Source organism: Solanum tuberosum, unplaced genomic scaffold (assembly GCF_000226075.1).
Source record: "Solanum tuberosum cultivar DM 1-3 516 R44 unplaced genomic scaffold, SolTub_3.0 scf00584, whole genome shotgun sequence".
NCBI lineage: Eukaryota > Viridiplantae > Streptophyta > Magnoliopsida > Solanales > Solanaceae > Solanum > Solanum tuberosum.
The window spans coordinates 21953-44790 of NW_006239504.1; the positions used below are offsets into that span (position 1 = coordinate 21953).

General features: G+C 34.4%; 2 protein-coding genes across 4 annotated transcripts; one reads left to right on the plus strand and one right to left on the minus strand.

The window, feature by feature from the left end:
- The first annotated feature begins 524 nt into the window (after positions 1-524).
- LOC102581960 (elongator complex protein 2) lies at positions 525-9766 on the plus strand. 3 transcript variants are annotated; one of them, XM_015304647.1, is made up of 10 exons: positions 525-871; positions 948-1035; positions 2783-2868; positions 3473-3626; positions 4437-4597; positions 4688-5350; positions 7322-7643; positions 7929-8143; positions 8815-8992; positions 9134-9766. In XM_015304647.1, exons 1-10 carry the CDS (start codon positions 740-742, stop codon positions 9619-9621), a joined length of 2487 nt encoding a protein of 828 aa, XP_015160133.1. In that variant the 5' UTR covers positions 525-739; the 3' UTR covers positions 9622-9766. The 3 variants fall into 3 exon arrangements, with proteins under 3 accessions (XP_015160133.1, XP_006365903.2, XP_015160134.1); XM_006365841.2 differs by having other exon boundaries at positions 526-871; positions 7926-8143; XM_015304648.1 differs by lacking the exons at positions 525-871; positions 2783-2868 and having other exon boundaries at positions 964-1035; positions 7926-8143.
- A 451-nt stretch (positions 9767-10217) lies between these two features.
- On the minus strand, positions 10218-17486 carry LOC102578304 (casein kinase I-like). The gene is made up of 14 exons (XM_006365829.2): positions 16878-17486; positions 16704-16744; positions 15885-15954; positions 15383-15531; positions 15186-15281; positions 14880-14950; positions 14085-14146; positions 13924-13987; positions 13746-13830; positions 13290-13416; positions 12629-12702; positions 12476-12539; positions 11632-11765; positions 10218-10783 (listed from the first exon to the last, which is right to left on the minus strand). The coding sequence occupies exons 1-14, from the start codon at positions 16951-16953 to the stop codon at positions 10523-10525; spliced, it is 1374 nt and encodes a 457-aa protein (XP_006365891.1). The 5' UTR covers positions 16954-17486; the 3' UTR covers positions 10218-10522.
- Between the last annotated feature and the right edge of the window lie 5352 nt (positions 17487-22838).

The window sequence follows — 22838 nt, forward strand, 5'->3', positions numbered from 1 at the left end:
TTTTTTTAAATAATATGATTGAACTTTAGGCAAAAATTATTGAAATTGAGTAGTCATAACTTCAAACTTTGTCAAGCTTAACTTCTGACATCGCGTATCTGAAGTGATAATATATGTAGTTTTTATTTTTTTTTAAAAGATAGATACATGTTTAATGGAGATATTAAAACAAATTGTCTTATGAAAATTTTGCCATAAATCAGTTGATCAAAATAAAAAGTTGTGTTGGTCTTTGATTTTTATCCTTCATGATTATTTTTAAAAAAATGGCGGGACATAAGTTTATATTTGTGCATTATAATATCTCTAAAATTATATTCGACATGTTAAAAAACTTATACTCATTAGACATTTATTCAATTACTTAGGACAAAAACTAAAGACCAGACAAATCGCACAATTAAATGGGTCAAAAGCAATTGAGTCCATTAAAATAATTGGGCTTAACATACATGGGTCAGTTTTGGGTTTATTTGGGCCTTGAAACTAAGATTTGTCAATTCTACTGAATTGCTTTCTTCCCTGCTCTCGCCGTCACACCGCCGTTACCGGCAGCGAGTAAAATCTCCGCCGCCGTCAACCTCCACCGTTGCTCCGTCATCTCACTGCAACTCCTCCACCTCCGCCGTGAACCGCCGTTAAAAGAATCGAGAAAAGCCATCATCTTTGCTCCGTCATCTTACTGTAACTCCTCCTTCCCCGTCGTCACACCGCCGTTGACGACGAATCCACTCAAATTATGCAAAATATGGAAGTAAAGAGAGTTTTTGTAGGAGCAGGATGCAACAGAGTAGTGAATAACGTTTCATGTGGTGCTTCTGGTTTAGTTTCTTTCGGTGCCCAAAATGCTGTTGCCATTTTCTGTCCAAAGGTTCTTCTTTTTCCACTTTCAGCTTGAATATTTGTATTACTTTTTTGAAATTTATGTTTTTGTTTTTCTTAATTAGACAGCTCAAATCTTGACTACACTACCTGGTCATAAAGCTTCTGTGAATTGTACCCTTTGGCTTCCCAATAGCAAGTTTGCATTCAAAGGTACTGCCTTTTTTTTTAAACCTTACAGCCTTTTTGGATGGTTGTTGCATATTGTATTGTTAGTTTAAATAGAATGTTTGTTTCAAAGGTTACTTAAATTTTATTGTATCCTAGTGTTAAAATCATCTTTAGCTAACGACGAAATGTCTCATTTTGTATAAGATCCATTTGGTGGGATCACATGTTACCTTTTTCTACCTTACAGCGTGTTTTGATGGTTGTTACCTATTGTATTGTATTGTGTTGTTAGTTTAAATATAATGTTTTGTATAGTATTCTGTTGTTAGTTTAAATATAAAGATTGTTTTGATTGTTTCTTAAATTTTATTGTATCGTATCATTAAATCTTTAGTAAGATGAAAAGTACCATTTTGTATAAGATACTTTAGTGTGATCGCATCGTTACCTTTTTTTTCCCCTCATTTTGTCTTTACTTATAATATTTTATCCTTTACCATATTTTTTATGGTAACTCCACGCCATACCCTATTTTACTTTGTAGATTTATCCTTCAAATTATTGATGTGTGACATTATATAACAATGGAAAATGACACAATCTATCCGGTCATTGTATCCATCAAAATAAATCAATACGAGACACTATGAAACAACAACCATCCAAACAAAGTGTTAGATATTTGTGCTTATGTTTGGCCTTGCTACAGTTGTTCCAACATAGTTAGTTAGGTTGCAGAATTGGAGAGTTAGGTGATAGAAGTACTCCCTCCATTTTAATTTATGTGTTACTTTCTTTTTTAGTCTTCGTAAAAAGGAACGCCTCTTTTTATATATACCAACTCATTAAATCCAACATATTACATGTCATCTTTAAGATTACAAGATTTAAAAAATCTCCATTACTTTCTTAACGTGCATAGTCAAACTAAGACACTCAAATTGAAACGGAGGGAGTATAATTTGTGTTGCTATAGCCTATAAGTGGTGTAAATAATGGTTTCATTAACTAATTAGGTTACTTCTAACTTATTTTACTAGTCTAGTCTTAGTTATAAAAGTTAGTGGTTGTGGAAGACTAGTATCATTAGCTGTTCATAGTACAATACTTCAGCTGAAAAGCAGGGGATGAAAGATCTAAGGAACCTTAATTTACTAATATTATGTTAGATCTTTTACTTACTCATAATTTTTGCCCTTTTTTCCTCGGGTATGGCTTTTGCACTTAACTTAGTTGTTCTATAACATACAAAAATTACCTGCTTCACTAATCACCTTTTTTGTCGAGTCGCTAAATATGTAAATATTATACATGTCTTTCGGGAACAGCTTCTACTCCATGAGGTAGGGGTAAGGTCTCGTACACTCTACCCTCCCACGCTCCCTGTACCCCACATGTGGGATTACACTGGGTATGTTGTTGTTGTAATGACTGGATATTTAAGCTAAATGTAAATAGTTTGCTAAATGTACAAACAATGAGCAATTTATAAAACGTTCTTTTTCCTTATTGTTGGTGAGAGAAAAACTGTAATTATCTCTTTTTATTTCTTTAGTATTATTGAATATCACCTCACTAGGTAAGGATAAGTTTTGCATACACCCTTCCCAGACCCCACTAGTGAAATCTCACTGGGAATATTGTTGTTGTAGGTATTATTGAATATGAGAATCCACCCAATTTTCCTTTTCTAGAGAAGTTTTTATTTCCTCGCTTCTATGAACAAATCTTCCGAAGGTCTGTCATTGCAGCTTCTATCAGTTATTAAGTAAGGCTTTGTGTATTGCAGCTAAGCAGCTGGAACAACATTTTTTGCTTTCTGGAGATGCGGAAGGTGTAATAATTTTGTGGGAGTATTCTCTTGTGGATGCAAAGGTAGTCATTTGCTTGTTCCAACATTCTCTTGTTACCCTACACTAGTTCCCTCAACCCTCAATAGGAAAGAATGATACACTAAAAAATGTTTCATTTTCTTGGATTGAGATAGACGGGGGAGGGGATGAAAAGATAGTTTGAGATGGTAAGCCGGTATATGACCTTTTTGAGTTGTTTTACTAATTCTAAAGTAGAGGCAAAGGAAAAAAAAAAAACAATGAGAACATGAGGATCCTTGAAACTTATCACCAAGACTATAGAATGGACAGTTAAAATAGCTACAATTTGTTTTCTGATTTTCTTATTATTCTCCTTACAGATGTATTTGCCTCTTTACCTTTCTCATCAAAAAAATGTATTTGCCTCTTTACCTTTTTCATCAAAAACATGTATTTACCTTTAAGTCCTTCGTATTTTCTTGTCTTAAAAACACAATTTATTAGCATCTCTTTTCTCTGAGTCCTGAATTTTCTTTTCTCTTTCTTGAGTGGGTAAAAGAAGGCATTTAGTTGTAGTCTTTGCTTGAGAATTTAAAGAAACAACACTTGATTAATGTTCAATTACAGCCAGTCTCCTGCTTGACTCATTATATTTTTGCCTATAGTGGAGATATGTCTTACAAGTGCCACAAGCCCACAAAAAAGGTGTTACCTGCATCACGGCGATCATGGTGTCTCAGCAAGAAGCTGTTTTTGCATCTGCATCCTCTGATGGCACTGTGAATGTATGGGAAGTAGTATTTCCATCTACTCGTGGAGGTGAGGAGAACACATCTTAATTGCTTCACCGTCTAGCTTTAGTCGTTACATGATGATCAACCTTTAAATAAAAAAAGTTGTTACATCATGATTAGTTTCTATTCTACTGTGTAGGAGGTTTCTGCTCCTTTTTGTTCTTAAATTTTGATGCCTTTCTGCAGATTCTGCAATCATATTAACAGCTGAAATTACTGTGATTTTAGTGTTTTTTGGTTCATCCTTGCAATCAGTAATCTAAGCCAATACGTGTGGTCAATAGGCTGAAATATTATCTGCATTTTCCTGCAATACGTATAGTCTATAGCAGTCCAATATATCCATTGTAATTCCCTTTATGGGCAAAGATGGAACCACTAAACCTCAATCCACACATGTATTACTGTTTAAGAATTTAAGCTAGATTAGATTTTGGTGCCAGGAAGTGTTTTACTCTTTTAGTTTTAGTGGAAGGTAATTCAATAATTACTCTTTTAGTTTTAGATGGGAGTTAACTCAGTAATCAGTGATCAGCATTTTCTGTCCTCTGTACAGATTTAATTAGGTATATATGGGTGAAATTGTATGAAATATTCTTTCCTTTTTTTCTTTCATATGTTTCATTATTTCATAAAAATCTGAACTGGAATTGAGAGAGATAACTGTCAAGGTCCTTGGGATCTGAAAATCCATGCACAAATTGCTTTACCCGTATTTATATTCTCCCGTCAAGTGATTTATCTTACTGTTATGTAGTTTTTGATGCTAATATTACCTCTATGTTTGATTTTCTAAAAAAAAGTATTACCTCTATGTTTGATCTGTCTTTTGTAGGTGATTGCAAATTGTCATGCTCGGATTCTCTGTTTGTTGGTCAGAAACCTATGGTTGCTCTTTCACTAGCAGAGCTCCCAGGGAATAGCAAGCAGCTGGTTCTGGCCATGGGAGGATTGGACAACAAAATTCATCTGTATTGTGGTGAGAGAAATGGAAAAGTATGAAACAACAATTCATATTTCTTGTGCATTTGCTTTCACAACCGTCCCCTTTACTAATAATAAACCTGCTTCTGTTTTATGTTGCAGTTTCTTCGTGCTTGTGAGTTAAAGGCTCATACAGACTGGATTAGGAGTTTAGATCTCTCATTGCCTGTGTATGTGAATGGTGAAACTAGTCTTCTACTTGTAAGTTCATCTCAAGACAAAGGCATTCGCATATGGAAGATGACCTTACAGGATTCTTCAGCTAGTAACAAGAAGCAACAAACAAGTTTGGCTTCTTACATTAAAGGTCCTGTTCTTGTAGCTGGATCATCCTCTTATCAGATCTCTATGGAATCTCTCCTCATTGGGCATGAGGATTGGGTATACTCAGTGGAATGGCAGCCGCCATCGACTTCTTCTGTTGAGGGAATTGAGTGTTTTCAGCCTCAAAGCATTTTATCTGCATCCATGGATAAGACAATGTTGATCTGGCAACCTGAAAAGACAACTGGTATTTGGATGAATGTAGTTACCGTTGGGGAGTTAAGTCACTGTGCTTTGGGATTTTATGGTGGTCACTGGAGTCCAAATGCAGATTCTATTTTAGCTCATGGATATGGTGGATCTTTTCACCTCTGGAAAGATGTTGGTATTGAGTATGATGATTGGAAGCCACAAAAAGTTCCATCTGGACACTTTGCTGCAGTGTCGGACATCGCCTGGGCTAGATGTGGGGAATATATGATGTCTGTCAGTCATGATCAGGTAATCTTATTGCACATAGAAATTCAATTTTTTGGAATGGTATATGTTGATTTAAGCTATTTGTCAGCAAAATGGTGACATTTTTTATTTTCCCGCCTAATGAACACGTTAACAACAAAGAAATTTTGTTTTAGTTAACCAGTAAATAACAAAGAAAATGAGCTTTTTTTCAAGGTAGAATATTACAATGAAGTGGAATGTGTACATAAACTAAATCAAGTATATTATCATTTATCAGGTAAATAGAGTTTTCAATGTTACTGCAGATTGGTCAGGGTAATATCATGGAAGAGGCTTATAACCTTAAACAATGCTGTCAAAGTTCATAGAACAAACATACCCCTTATATATGTTGTTTCGAAGGAAAATGATCTTGAAGTATTCTAGATGCACGAAATAGCACATTCAGCAACACCCTTATCTGTTAGTTTTTGCATTCTTGAAATGTTGTCTTTGATGGTTACAAATTGACCAAGTAAATGTTATTCCAAGAGAGAAATGACCTTGTGAAGATAAAAAAGCAATAGTTTCCACATTCTCAACAGAAAAAAAAAGAAAAAGCAATTGTTTCCTTGGAAATCCTAGCATTCCTCACAAATTTCTTGCATAGATTATTTCAAAATAACTGGTAAGTTCCATCACTCGTCCTACACATAATGCACCTATGGGGCTTATGGCTCCCAGTTGAGGCAGTCATGGGTGTTAAGCCTTTTAATTGACTTCTTGTGATCTCTTAACTAACCCAACTTTTTCCATCTTGTTGCTGAATGCGTCAACCATTCTGGTTCACGTACCGAAATAATATTTGCAGCCTCTTAATTGACTTCTTGTGATCTCTTAACTAACCCAACTTTTTCCATCTTCTTGTTGCTGAATGTGTCAACCATTCTGGTTCACGTACCGAAATAATAGTTGCAGTTACTTTTATCTCGGTATAGATTATTAACTCATTTCTCAAGTACCCATAGGATCTCTTATATATTTGTTCTAATTTCCTCCATGCGAAAAAATGTCAAACTTGTAGAAAAGCTAATCTTGCATGCATTTGCTAGGACAAAATCGTGAGACGATATATTAGTCCAATTGGTTTTGTCGCTGCTGCAATCAGGAGAAATACAAATAAATCAGCAAGGAAAAGACTAGTCCATTTCTTATTGCACAAAGCATGTTGTCCACTTCCTAAGTAGGCGATAATTAATATTTAGAGATTACTGATCATTCTAGGGATGGTGTTCTTAAGCATTACTAACAAAGGTGTACTGTGGATACTTTAAGATGACGGATATGTATCACTTCTTTGTGTTAGTGTGCTTATGAGAATTGTCACATGGGATTTTAGTTTCACTATAAGCAGTTTGGGACCCCATATATTTTGTTTTGCCTGTAACATCTTCTATAGCTAGATCAGACATTGTTTTGGTCTACCTGATGAACTTTGAGCGATGGACTACGCTTAAAATTTGAGAATTATCCACTATGCTGATTGTGCTGTAGGCTCACTGCTACGCACTACCATGACTTCATCACAGTGAAAACTCAATATATGTCCTTATGCTGTAGGTTGATTTCTAATCAGCAAACAATTACGGTGAACAAGTTCTCTGGGAATCTGTTCATTGATTTTGGTTATCCTTCTCCACAAGTTGTTTCTTTTTCCTTTTCTGTTATGTTTAAATTATACGAGTCAATGAAGTAAAGATTTTGGAAGGAGCTCTAGTAGGAAATATTACTGCTTTGTCAAGTTACTGATTTTCTTTTTGAACTTTAATTTTTTCCAGCTTTTGGAAATATTTAACATGCTTAGTTTTGAACTGGGGTTCATAATTGGTCAAGTATCCATGCATTTTATCTCTTGCTTTCTCTTCTGCCACATACCTGGTCAAGTACCCCATGAATTTCATTTCCCTATTTCTTACTTTCTCTTCTAATGAATAAATTATCGAACTTCTGGGCTCAATCTTTTTTTGGCAGTCAACTAGAGTATTTGCTCCTTGGCTCAACAATACAAGTGTAGAGAATGAAGAATCCTGGCATGAAATTGCTCGCCCTCAAGTTCATGGTCATGACATAAATTGTGTCACAGTAATCAAAGGAAAAGGAAATCATCGTTTTGTTGGCGGGGCAGACGAGAAAGTTGCAAGAGTTTTTGAATCTCCTCTATCCTTTCTGAAGACGTTGAGCCATGTTACATCAGACAACTCTAGTTTTTCTGCCGACATTCAAGCTGATGTGCAGATATTAGGGGCAAATATGTCTGCTCTAGGTCTATCGCAGAAACCTATTTATGTTCAGGGTCAGTTTTCTATTCATTTATTTTTCCATCATCACTTTGATGTTACAAGGTGATATATAACTGAGTTGTTGACCTGTCAAAATTAACTGTAAGGACCTTCTGTTAACCACATACTGAATTAGGTTTAATTTGATGTGTTAATGAGTCTTTTTCAACTTTGCTTAAAGAGCTGGAATAATCTCATGCACAGTGTTCTGATACAAATAGAGATTATTCTGAATGGTTCCTTCGAAGACCCTTATATTTTTAAATATCTGATACACCTAAATCTATCATTTGCAGCAGCATCGACACCAACAGACAGAAGCAATACGGAAGGTTTTGATACTCTAGAAACTGTTCCTGAAGCAGTTCCAGTTGTCTTGACAGAGCCACCTATTGAAGAGCAATTGGCATGGCATACTCTATGGCCCGAATCACACAAGCTTTATGGTCATGGGAATGAGCTTTTTTCTCTATGTTGTGATCATGATGGAAAGCTTGTAGCTTCATCCTGCAAGGTTAATCATCCTTTCCCTTGTTTCTTTTCCCTTCTTTTTGGGTAACACGTGGACACATGGCTTTTCCTTGTCATAAACTTTGCTCGAGTCTCTTGTTATAGCATCAACTTGGTTATACTTTTGTAAGTGCTATAAAGTTGGTTTTTAGTTTCTGGTCTTAATATGCTTCGATTAAAAAGTTAAAAGAATGCTACTCCGATCTATATATGGTGTTAATTTTCTTCAATATCTTGACCATGATAAGCCTCTGTTTTATTGGCGTGGGGGCTAGTTGAGGAGTAACTGAGTTTGATCCTGCGGCGTTCCTACTCTTGTGAGAAATCAAATGTCAATCTGCTCATTTTGTTTAAGTTACTGGTGATGCTGATTACCTCAGGAAACTTCTTTACGTTGTTAGAGACCTTTGTGAACTATAGCGACACTTGACGGAATTCACAATATTCTTCTAGATACTCCTTTCAACTTCTAATGATGTTCTTTTGTTTTGAAAATAGTCTTTAATTTCTTAATTAATTGTATCTATCCGAAACAGCCTCCCTACCTTCAAGGTAGGGGTAAGGTCTGCGTACACTCTACCCTCCCTAGACCCCACTTTGTGAGATTACACTCGGTATGGTGTTTTCTTAATTAATTATGAATACTAATTATGCCACTGATATAAAATCCTGCAGGCTCAATCAGCACCAGTCGCTGAAATATGGCTTTGGCAAGTTGGTTCTTGGAAATCCGTTGGTCGTTTACAGTCTCACAGTTTAACAGTGACCCAAATGGAGTTCTCTCATGATAACCAGTATCTTTTGGCTGTTTCAAGAGATCGCCACTTCTCTGTTTTTCAAATTAATCATAAAGGTTTGATACTTATCGGCTTTGCCTTTATCTGAAAATCTGTAGAGAAGTTTTGAAAGCTAGGAGATTATTTAGCTTATGATAAAACTTTTTGTTCAAGTTTTTATTTTGCCATGTGCTGAAACTCGTCTTTGTGTTATACAGGAACTGATGAGATCAATTACCAGCTTGTAGCTAAGCAAGAAGCACATAAAAGAATAATATGGTCATGTTCTTGGAACCCATTTGGTCATGAATTTGCTACTGGTTCAAGGGACAAGACTGTCAAAATATGGACTGTGGAAACTGAAACCTCGGTGAAGCTACTGTTGACACTTCCACCTTTCAAAAGCAGTGTCACTGCCCTGTCTTGGTTAGGTCTCGATAGTCATAGCAATCGCGGGCTTCTTGCAGTGGGAATGGAAAATGGCTTGATTGAACTATGGAATCTGAATAGCAGAGGAGGAGATGGGCATTTATCAGTCCAAAATGCTTCTCCTGCTGTTAAGTTTGATCCATTTCTGTGCCACGTCTCTACTGTTCAACGACTATCTTGGAGAAATCCTCAGAAGAGCGAAGATTCTGAGACCGTGCAGCTTGCCTCCTGTGGAGCTGATCATTGTGTGAGAATATTCAGTGTAACTATTACCTAAGCTAAAGAACTTTTGGTAGATAGATGTTTGTTTTAACCTTGTCTTGTTGAAATTGGTTGTGTCAACCTATTGTAATGGTAATAGTCAACTAATTATCATACGTTTGGAGACGGCGCTTATTATTAAAATTGCCTACTTCTCTACACACAAATTACTCATTCAATATTTACACCAATTCAATAGATGTATAACAAATGTTTGCAGATTTTATTTTGTAGTATTGTGCTCCCTTGACTGCAACAAAGGATCAAGCCAGCACGTTTGAGAATTGATGGATAACAGGCAGGGCCAAAACTAAGTAGGGCCGAGGGAGTTCATCCAAACCCCTTCCAACTTGTTTGTGTGCTTAGAACTCTTTCAGTGAAAATCATAGCTCCGCCACTCCTTTACAAAGAACTGGTCCATACACTCTGTTCGGGAAAAGGGTGGGAAAAGGGTAGAACCGAAAATGCAAGATGGTCTAAGCCTTGTTGGACATGTACAAGATTACCTAATAATACATGTATGCTGATGAAAGATAACAAGTATTCGGTGAAATATTTGAGATATTTGCAAACTGGTCTAAACACCACTGTTCGATAAAAGGTTCATCCTACTACTGAGTAAAAAAGATACATTCATTGGTACAATAATAATATTTATTACATAATACATACTATCTGAGTGTACATGTATGAAACTCTAGCACTTTTTACTCATCAATTCTTTGGATGAGTCAAAAGGCTTTTACAAATGGCCAGAACTCAAGCTCTAAAATCAAAACCAAAACAAGGAACAATTGGAAGTTGGGATAAGCTTAAGTTGTCACATAGAAACATTTTCAATATACAACACTTAAAAGGATTGCAATGTTCCAAAACAAACAGGAAATTCTCTCTTTATACAAGTGACATGCTTTTTTCTACTTTCGGATTGAAAGGAACTCGAAGCTCCGAAGAGGGTCATCACGTGTCCCCTTACGTGAGAAAGGTGATGGTTTTGGTTCCATACCTAGATGAATTCTTTGTGTGGTAGACACACGCCCATTGCTTGACACTAGTCTGCTCGACCGACTATCAGTGATGGTGGGATCACCAGAAGAGCTCGGTCTGCTGCTAGAAATGGCAGCCCTTTTTGAAGAGCTTCCGTTTCTTGAGGTACGGCCTCTTTCTGAATCAGCTTGCTGCAACATACAAGAAGATTTATTGATCGTACTACTTAGGCAAAGCATAAAATCCAGCCAGCGAAATGCAAAGGCGGAACTAGGAAAAACAGATAAGGGGACAAAAAGTATGCAAAAACACGACACCTGAAATTCAGACCTACGACCTAAAACAATGCAATTTTTTTCCACCTATGCTACTACACAAAAGCTTCCCTTATGTTGAGGGGGATTCAATGGTTCATATATATAAACAAGAACACATTATGATTTTCGATGAGGAGGATTCAATTGAACCCCCTTCAATACCTGTAGCTCCACCCTGGCTAAATGACAGTAATCGGGCGGCTCATACCATAAAGGAAAAATATATATACATCTATTTCAAAGAAAGGCAGTGCGGTGAAAGAAACATCCCATGTTTATGCTGGATCTGAAGAAGGGCTACACCCCAAGAGTGTGTAATGTAGGCAGTTACCCGCCTACCTTGATGCAAGCATCAGTGGCTGATTCCACCACTCGAACCCGTGACTTACATGGGGCACACGGAGACAACTAATATATGACAATGAGTTAATAAATTTAGTTTCTCTTCCACGACGATTTTCGTTCAGGATTGAGGCATAGTTATTCTACAACTATTTTAGAAGACAGGGTTAATACACACCTATAAATGAAGAAGTTCTAAACAGATGGCTAGCTAGTAGGTAGTGGTTGCTACTTTTAAAAAAAGTACAAAGATTGGCAAGTTACCACACTATGCAAGAACATATAAGGCAACTAAAACAGCCCCAACTCTGAAATGGAATTGAAGAAAGGGATCTTTTTGGGTTCCTTTTCTTTCTTAGAAAATAGGGAATGATCGATACCACATCTTTAGATGAAGTCATATCCTCTGAAGTCTTGTGTCTGGAGTACTCCCCATGCTTTCCTGTACCAGAAGCATTCCTTCTAGAAAATGCTTCAACAGCACCAGAAAACCTGTCTCTAATATCTTGTCCGACTGGATTACAGAATTAAAACATTTTTGTCAAGTGTCAATCAATGATAAATTGGCAGAAGCAGCAGTAACATTGTTCAACTTTAGCATGAGAAGCTCACATATAATATTCATGAAGCATCTCAGAAAATCAGAAGTTCCAGCAAGGGGCAGAAAACTTATAATTCATGAAGCAAGGAAGACATGTTCCAGGTTATACAATATGCAAAATCTAGAACAAGAACTCATAGATAGGATATAGTTTCTGAACCTTGTCTTGATGAAATAAGAGTTAAAAGGTTAAAAACACACCTAACGTATCCCGGTTTTTCGAATTTCATACTTGAACTATCAGGTGTGCGAGTTTCCTACCTGAACTATCACCAACTATTTATCAAAACACATCTCAACTATCAGATTTTCCTTTTTCCTACCTGAAACATCACCATCGTTTAGGGAGGAAAACGGAGCAATTGATAGTTGAGGTGTGTTTTAATAAATGGTAGGTGGTAGTTCAGGTAGGAAACTTGTGTGAGCACACCTAATAGTTCAGGTATGAAACTCGAAAAAACGGAATACTCTTAGGTGTGTTTTTGACTCCACTCACGAAATAACTAAAGACCAAAAGGAACTAACCAACCTATTGAGATTCATCTTTAATTAATTAATGCAACTACAAAAAGTAAAGAGTGTAATTTTTGAGAATATCCACTACTTCTATTCAGCTATAATACCTGATGTCCTTCCTGGTCTTTCAGCAGATGGCCCAGCATTTAGTCCGGCACTTCCACCAGGAAGCTGGAAGCAAGAAAATGCACTAGTATCGTTCATAATAACCAAGAAGAGTGAAAAGTAATAATACAAAGGAATGTTTGAAAAGAACTAACTCGTCCTCTAGAACTGGCACCGATCTGAGGGTACTTCAAAATGGTCCAATCAAAAACATAGTCAAATTGATAACCTGTGTAATGTCAAAGATTAAGATTAAGAGACTAAAATACACATCTATAAGGACAAGAATTGAGTAGTTACAATTAGACAACTTTTGGACCCAAAACTATGTAAAAGAAAAGCGGAGTACTCATTTTGTCCTTTTTAGTCTGTCCCAAAAGAATGTTATACTTCTTTATTTATTTTTTTGATAACCGAGAAATCCGTCTGTGACCCGCCCTTTGGACCAATCACAGCCTTCTAAACTCGGTGGATAATGGGCCCGCCCCTCTACCCTTCTCCACTTAAATACCGGGCTTCGCTTTGCATGGTGTGGGGCTTGAACTTGTGACCTAAGCCACAAATCCTCCACCTTTTGCCACTTGAGCTAGGCCTTGGGGGCAATGTTATACTTCTTTATTTAGAAACAATTTAACTTTGAATTTTCCATTTTATCCTTGATGAGAGGGACTACAGCCACAAAAATGTTTTTGTCTTGTATTAGACCACAATTTTTTTTTAAAACTTCCTTCCCTTTTCAAAACTTTGTGCCCAGTCAAATACCGCCACATAAATTGTCCCTGCCACATAAATTGGAAAAGAGGGAGTATTATTTACCTTCACGAATAAACAAATCTCTGAACAACCTCTTCAAATATGAATAGTCAGGTTTATCTTCAAACCGTAATGATCGACAATAGTGGAAGTATGATATAAATTCTGAAGGATAGGATTTGCATAACACCTGTTACAGTAAAATATAATCATGTGTGAATTGTCTCATCAGATGATTCATATCGCTAGCAGATAATGCAATCAACAGCTGAACAGCCCAAACTAAGGCCACATATCATCCAAAACCAGCTCAAGATATTATTAGGATAGCCAGGATCAATACATTGAGTGATCTCTACTTCAACAGAAACCAGGTTGAAGTGAAGAATTTCCATCATAGCTTGACAAGATAATATGACATAAGGATGGCTAAGGGTGTCATGACAGATGCTTTCATAATTCAAAAAAGGTGATGATGGTGTCACAGAATTAAGATGCTTTGATGATCATAACAAGTACCTCTATTGGAGTTAACATCTTCTTCTCACTAATTTTATCATATTTCTGCTTTTTGGTACCAGCTTTCAGTCCCTGCCATGGAAGGCTGAACCAAGAAGGTGTCACCAGGTCAGCAAACAACTCTACAATTTAAATCAGGAAGCCACAGAAAGATGCCAAAACGAAAAGGTGAAATTACCTTCCTCTAAGAAAATACATAAGCACATAGCCGAGAGATTCCAAATCATCTCTTCTGCTTTGCTCTGGCCAAGAAAAAAAAAAACAAATTATGAGTTAGAAATGACTCTAAAGCTTCAGTAGTCCCCTGATTATTTGACAACCTAAATGATATACACCTACCAACTCCAAGGTGTGTGTTGACACTGGCATAACGAGCTGTGCCGGTCAGATTCTTGTTTTCTCTGGAAGAATATTGGGAAAAAAAAAACACATCAGAGGCATTCCAGATACAAATGCATAATTGAGGAAAAGAAACAAAGTGAAATACCAAAATTAGATTGATAGAAGATTTTATAACACAATCTAGTAGTGCCAGCCAATTCAACAATCAATGGTTGCCAAGGCCATCAATAGCAAAGACCTTTCAGTAGGTTCTTCCTTTCAACTAAGACTTGGAAACAAGAAAAAGTTGGCTACAACAATCTTAATGGGATACAGTAGGAGATTGATTGAATTTCATACTTTACTAATCTAAATCTAGTGAAATCCCATTTTCAGAGATAACTTCATTTCAGTACTCTAGTGACTATATGTATTTTGAGTAATACCATCAAAGTAGTCATGGCTAAATTTTCTGAAATACTAGCAATGATACTAAATTTCTCTCTATGCTCGAACCATCTCAGCCTCGCCTCCCGCATCTTGTCCACCACGGAGGCCACTCCCACCTTGTCTCGAATAGATTCGGATCCTATCTATCCTAGTATGCTCTCTCTCTATATAAAGTGAACATACCAAGAAAGGAAAAAAAACAGTAGGCAACAAACATAAAATTATCTTGACAATGGAAACTTGCTAGGAGCACTGAAAGAGAATCAAAACTACCATCCTTTTCCTTATAAAGCTGTGAAATTAGCATCCGGAAAGACAAACAGGACAACTGCAAGGACCAGTCAAGTAACAAAGTGTACTTACCTGTATGGTATATGCTTGTGAGTCTGTAGGTCCCTATACTTTTTGGCAAGCCCAAAGTCGATGGCATAAACCTGTCATTAGAGTTGGAATCAATTTTATTCCAATATAAGGACTTCCAAATTATGCAACATATCTTTTTCATTGAAGCTCTTACTTCAGCACTGATATGGCATTCAGTGATGAACTAAAAACTGAACTAGCAAAGAGAGACGTGAACCAATACCGGTTTAGGTGAAGCCATGAAGGAATATTGACATGACATATATTAGAAGCTTTTTCAAACTCTGACAGGACATGAATAAATACCTGATTTGCTTTGCGACCTAAACCCATTAAAAAGTTGTCTGGCTTTATGTCACGGTGAAGAAATCCTCGTGAGTGCATATATTCAACTCTATTAATCTGAAAATGACATACAGCAAGATTATTACATCAAGACTCATAATCAACGGTTATATAAAAGCTAATCTCTGAAAGGAGTGGCATGACAAAGAAGTACTTACTAGTTGATCTGCAAGCATTAAAACTGTTTTCAAAGTGAACTTCCTATTGCAATAGTTGAAGAGGTCTTCCAAACTTGGTCCAAGAAGGTCAATGACCATCACATTGTACTCGCCCTCAACTCCAAACCATTTGAGATTGGGAATCCCGGCTTCATAATTAATGGAAGAGATAAGGAGTAAATTTTCTATTCATCACATTCCTATCCCAAAAGTTCATTGATTAGACAAAACACATAGAACTAATTGATTGCTACTTTGATTCTACCAAATATTTTCTAATCTGAATAAACGTCATGTAAAAGAGGACATAAAGTACCCAAATACATAAATAAAAGGGCCCATTCATGCTCATAATTAGGGAAGAAGGGGTCAGTGAATTGAACTTCTGACAAATAGCATATAATACTCCCCTCCTTTTCTTTTGATGGTATTCCAGAGAAATCAACACAATTGCATCATTGATAGAAAGCCGAGTATGAAAAGGACATGAAGAGAGACTTACTTCCTCCTTGGAGAAGCATATATATTTTTGACTCGTAATGAAGTTGAGGGTGCTTCGTCTTGACAGATTCCTGATAGTTGCAGTAATAAGATAAGATGAACAGTTCCACTAAATAGGAAAGCAATCAATACGTAAGATTTAGGAAGAGCGAAACAATTACCATATGTAAGTGCAATGCAAAATCAGAAGAATAGTTGTTTCTTACCATTTTAGTGCTATAACTCTAATAATAATAATAGAAGAGGAGCTAAATGGCATATCAATAATTCAATCAATCAACTACAACTCAATCTCAAGTTAGTTGGGGCCGACTATATGAATCATCTTTTCATTTGGATGAGTACGAATCATCTGTATTTGTTCCCCTATATTTCGACTCATTTCATTCCAATATAAATAATTTGTCTCAGCGGTTCTCCAACTTTCATACTCTAATCTCTACACTGACTTAAGAGTCTCTACCGATTGTGTTCTATTCAGTCTGTCATAACTACATAGACATAACGTAGCAACAACTAAACAGCATGAACCAAACACTAAGCAGCAAAAATTATATTCACTCCATTTTAATTTGTTTGTCTTACTTTCTTTTTTAGTCTATTGCAAGAAGAATGCCTAATTTGGCAACTCTTGAATTCCAACATCCGCCGTGACATGTTTAAAACCACACGAGTAAAGAACATTTTGGTAGATTATACATATCTTTACTTTAATACCACAAGATTCAAAAGTCTCTTTATTTTCTTAAACTCCATGCACAGTCAAACAAACTAAGACAAACAAATAGAGGGAGTAAGAATGAGCAACTAGAGACAATACCAGCTTAATGGCAACTTCTTCTCCATTCTGTATATTCACACCTGACCAATAAAGTAGCAAGAAGCAGAAAACATAAGAAGCACAAAAGTGTAGCTAAAAAGCTTCTAAAAACACAAAATTCAAAAGCAAATGAAATGGGGTTGACCATAGAATCAAATCTACCAAGTGACATACCTAAATAAAGCTCACCAAAAGAACCACTCCCAATCTTCCTTCCAAGCTTAAACTTCCCACCCACAACATGATCCATGCTGATTTCAACAACCCCACTTCAGAAATTTCACCAACAACAACAATTTCAACAAGCCAAAATAATTAATTCTCTCAGATTTTCACTCACTTAGATTGGCCAAAAAATCCCAGCAAATCCAAGAAACAATTAACCCCATCAAAACTACTCATACATCTATCCAATTTACCACCCTTAAAGATCAAAATCAATTTAAAGTTCACAACTTTCAAAACAATGAAGCCTAAAAATCATCAATCAAAATTTGAAGAAAATTATTGTCCAGCTACATCCTTCTACAAATACCAACACCCATCATCTCCAAATAACCCATGAATAAAAACCCTATCTTTACAAGAAAAATCACCCCATTAATAAAAAAGCAATCTTTCTGCAACCACAGATGTACAAATTTAAAAAAAAGTGTATTGGGGTGTTCTTAAGCTCCTGTTGACAGCTGAAAATAAATAAAAAAAGGTCAAGAATTCTTGCAATGGAGAAAAAAAAGAGATGGGACAAATGAGGGAAGATTGAGAAGAGAGAGAGAGAGAGATTTTCAGAAAAAGTAGAAACAAATTTAATTTTGTGGAAAAGCAAGCAGCATACAGAGAGAGAGAAGAAGGATTGATTTTGAATTATTTAATATTCTTTTGTTTGTATCTTCTTCTGTCTTTGTTTGTTTAACATACTTCTACATATTTGTTTGGAGGGTTGGAGGATTGGTATTGTTTCATAATATATCATATTATATTATTATTTTAGTATATTATTTCACCATATCATATATTATATAAGATATGAATAGATCAAAGGAATATGAAAAATAGTTGATTAAACAAAATATGTTATAGTTTTAATTTATTAAAAAACACAATTTTAGAAAGGAGAATATGAAAATCATAGGTTAGATAAAAGGTTAGTGTGTAATTGAGTGTTGTCTCATTTTCGACAGGAGTTTACTCGGTGAGAGTCTAAAGTATCGTATATATCGGTGTATTAATCTTATTTATGTAGTTTTTTGCTTTTGATTTTTATTAACATATGTTGTTTGTTATATTTTGATTGCCGGATCATTTCAATTGTTATTGCGGTTTCTTGGAGTGCATTGTACTTCTATCCTTATTAGTTGTTATGTTTTTTTTATTGTCATTTTTTATAACTATTTTAATTTATTGCGTTTGAGCCGAAAGTCTTTTGAGAACAACATCTCTACTAGGAGTAAAGTCGTTTATGTAAACTTCACCCTCTTCAAATTTCATTAATGAAGTTAACACGAGTATATTGTTGTTGTTGTTGAATAATATAATGTAAAGAAGCTGTTAGAAATATCTATCTATAATAATATATATTTATAAATATAAATGAAGGATATTAATTAGTATAGTAAAGATTTTGAGTGATTATTAATTTATATAATTGCTTGAAATGATGATTTGGTGAAAGGTTTAATGGTTTGGGTGTGTTTGCAGTTTGGTGTGAAGGAAAAAATATTCAAAGGAAAATGTTTTTTTTTTTAAAAAAAAGTGGGTTTTGTTTTATTAAAATATGATAAAATATTTATTTTTGTCTTCTTTTTTTGATTTTCTATAAGATGTCTCATATTTATATTGGAGTCTGATTAAATTTGAATTTATACTCATTTAGTCATTTTCTTAGGGCGCCGCTCCCAACAGAATTTTTTAGATTTTCAAGGTTTGAATCTGAGACATCTAATTAAGTATAGTGGAATCTCAACCATCTACCATAAGTCCATAACATATGTTAATTTTCTGGAGTTTAATAAGTAAGTAAAGAAAACATCATTTGAAGCGCATTTATATGTAATTTATCAAAACGCTATGAGAGGTAGGATGGGGTACGAGAGTGTGGGTTCGAATATGACAAAAGTGGAGTTGTCAAGGGTCCCGAGTTGGAGGCGTTGGATGAATGGAAAGGAGACAATGAAGTTGGAATGTCATTTATATAAATGAAACTTATTTTCTCTACTTTTATCAAGGAAGTCAATTTTCTCATTTTTTAAGTAATATATTTTCTTAGAGAAAATACGGGTGATTGAATTAATACTTTACTTACTTTCAATACTTTTTATACTAATATATTAAAATATACTTTTGCATTAAATAATAATTAATTGATAGATATTTTCACCTAACTTTGTAACTTAAATTTAACAATTTTGTACTATTTAATGTAAATGTCGAATGCAAGTTAATGTGCACCGTATTTTTAAATAATATTAAATAAAATAATTATTTATGGCCAAACTCCTAGAAGCTAGAAACTTAAAATTGTGAAATAATGCAAATTTGTGTGTGTATAATTTAATTATTTTTATCTTATTTCAAAATTATGATAATAAAAAATCTTTAAGATATTGTATATATTTTTAATTTAAAATTATAAAATTTAATTTTTAAAATTTCGTATCTAATCATAATATAAACAACAAATTAAAAGACAAAGAAATAATTTAATTAATTGTATCAGTGGTAATTAATGCATGAAGGTCCCAGCTGGTGTTGGATTAGTGTTGTCATGTCTTTTTTTTTAAAAAATAATTGCATTATCAGAAACCCAACAAATGCCATCATTAGGTGTCTTATGTGTGTTGTGGTATTTCATAAATTTGAATTCATATCAAAACAATTTATTACTAATTGTCTAAATATGAAAAAATACTTATCGTCCCATTATAATCTTTCACAATTAGTAATTATTACATATGCATGATTTATTGTGTATTAATTATTACATTATATTTTAGTTTCCAACCTAATGGTTGGTATTATCCGACTAACTTATATTCGTGCTAAAAAGTTCATCAACCTCTAAATCATGGATTTTGTTAAGTAATGTTACTGTATTTACTATAATAAAAATATTTTTTAGCGATAATAAATATATACATTTATAAAGAGTGTTAAAGACTTTAGTGATATTAGTTAATTGGGAAAAAGGGACAAATATATTCCTGAACTATCGTAAATAGTGTGCAGATATCATCCGTCATACTTTTGGGACATGGGTGTCCTGCCGTCCAAAACCTAGAGCATATATGCCCTTCACTCTAACAGAAGACTAAATAGGACAGGAGGCACAATCTTATCCGTCGATCCGATATTTAATAAATGTCGGGTCGATGGATAAGATTATGACATGTGTATCTCCGTTAGTAAAAAGGGTATATATGCTCTAGTTTTTGGACGGCAAGGGCACCAATGTCCCAGAAGTATGACGGAGGGTATCTGTATACCATTTATGATAGTTCGGGGGTATATTTGTCCTTTTTCCCTAGTTAATTTGCATTAGATCCAATGCCACTGTAGGTTTTAGGAACATTTACAAACGAGTGTTAATTCCTGCTAAAAATACATATTTAACAACAATTAAATTAATGCCGTTAATTTTTTATGTAGTGCTTATATATCAGATTAAAATGCATTGTTGTGTTTTAGTTATTACATCTTTCTTGATTTACCATCTGAAATTTTGTATCTATATCGAGATTTGATTAAATTGGATTCACATTAAAAATTTCATTTCGAGAGTAAAACATTTTTTTTATCACAGACAATTCTATATCTAGAACTGGAACTGAAAATTCGAAATATATAATAAATGATGAATGAATACTTATCACTCCATCACAATCTTTAGTGACTTTTAGTTATAATACCTGCACACTTTGGTGTGTCTTAGTTGTTAAATCTTCTTTGATTTTTAGTTTTCCTATCCGGTATTTGTTTTGCAACATGAAGTTCTATCAAAGATAATTTTATACTTATAACTCAACCCGATAATGTGAATTAAAAATGAATGAATACCTACCATCGCAATGTTTGATGGTTGTTAGTTGTTACATTTGAATTTTAATTAATAACTCCTTTAACCCAAGTAAAGAAAGAGGATTGTAGTACGCTGATAGTCAACTTAATACTAATTAATTTATAATGAATTCTCAATATGGATATCATAAAAACACGCTCACCTAGGCACAATAGTGTCATTCATGTGGTTCGATCCTTTTTCAAATCCTACAAATAGCAAAAGCTTAATAAATTAAATTTCTGAACCCTACAAATAACGAAAGATAATACATTGAATCGTCATTTAGTTTGACATGACTCATGAGTCGAATGACATATGTCTATACTAGGTAAATTGCTCGCGCTTTGCGCGGTGATCTACTTCTGAATATTTGATAATATAAGTGTTTTCGAGTGAGTACAACCCTAGGATAAATTGTCAAGAATATTTTACCCAAAGATGAAATGAAATTATTTTTTTAATCTTAAAACCAAAAAGATTTGATTCTAAGTGTTTATGCATTTTGTTATTAATTCTTCATTTTACTATAGTTATTCATCACCATAGTCTTCAGAAAAGATATGTAATTGTTTCATTGTCTATATTTGTATTTTCAAAAAGTGGTACAAACATTTAATTCATCAATTGCGAGAGTGTTTCTCCTATTCAAGGCTACATACATAATCAAAATATTATACATCTTATATAATTAGTTGTGTACTTGATAAGTTAATCAAATGTTAAAAACACATCTCTTGGAGTTCAATGAAATAACGTATGTCGCTTAAACAATTTGGATTAAATGATTTCCTGGCAAGTCCCTTATTCAAAATCATTCGCAGTCGATGAGACTACTTTGATAGCCAAAAGTCATATTTTGTTCTTTATGTTTCAATCAATATGGGTAAAACTTTTTTTTGCGACTTTTAATCTAATGTTTATAAGGAGATAATTATTTCATTAATATTTGATTAATATTGATTCATCCTACTTTGAGGGGTAATTCATTGACTCCAATCCAACATTTGAACCCCAAACTTTTGATTAAGGTTGAGTAAAATACTTACCATCCCACTACATTCCTTTATTTTTTGGATGTCATTAATCGATGGAATGCCTCGATAAGATAGAAAGTTGAATAACTAAAACTCCAAGGTAGTGTGAAACCACCGTAACTTCTAAACACTCAAAAGTCCCTTCTTGGACATCCCATAGATCTTTTAGCCAGTGGAAACTCGATAAGGATCAAAGTAGATCAAAGTCATTTATATTACAAGTTTAAGAATTCTAATCAACATGACACCAATAGTCTAATGATTACATCAAACTCTTGATTAACATATCTTTACTTCAACATAATGATCAAAAGCATAAACATAAACAACAAAGTTTAAAACATGTACTCAAAAACAACAATTAATAACATAAGCATAAATTAATGACTGTAAAAAATATACCAGGATCTGTAATAATATAATGAAATAGAAAGGAAAATCTTGAGCCCACTGAATGCACATTGTCCCCTTAAGGAAATTCTTCCCCTCTAGTACTCGAGATTTAAAGGAATAGATCCTCTCAGGATAGAACGATTGTATTCACCAGTGTATTGATATACAAACAATGGTGTTAGTGAGCCACTCAACAGGACCAAAGTATACAAATATTTAATTGTGCAGAAGAAGAAGAAGAAGTCCAGAATTTTTCGTTGTTTTAAAATGAGAGGAAATCCCTATATTTATAGACAACAAAGGGTAGTGTGAATAAATGTTTATTGTTCCTCATCGGAAAGGTCACAACTTTTAATAAAAGTTGCAACTTTTCATAAAAGTCGCAACTTTTCATAAAAGTCGCAACTTTTCATAAAAGTCGCAATTCTTCATAAAAATCGCAACTCTTCATAAAAGTCGTAACTCTTAGTAAAACTCGCAACTATTCGTAAAAGTTGCAACTTTTTTTATAAAAGTCACAACTTTTCATGAAAGGAAAGACTAATTTTGGAAATAAATAAATTAAAAAGGAATCCTAGTTTGTGGTGGCGCCACGTAGGCATGCCTAGGGTTCCCTTTTATATTTATATATATATATATATATATATATAT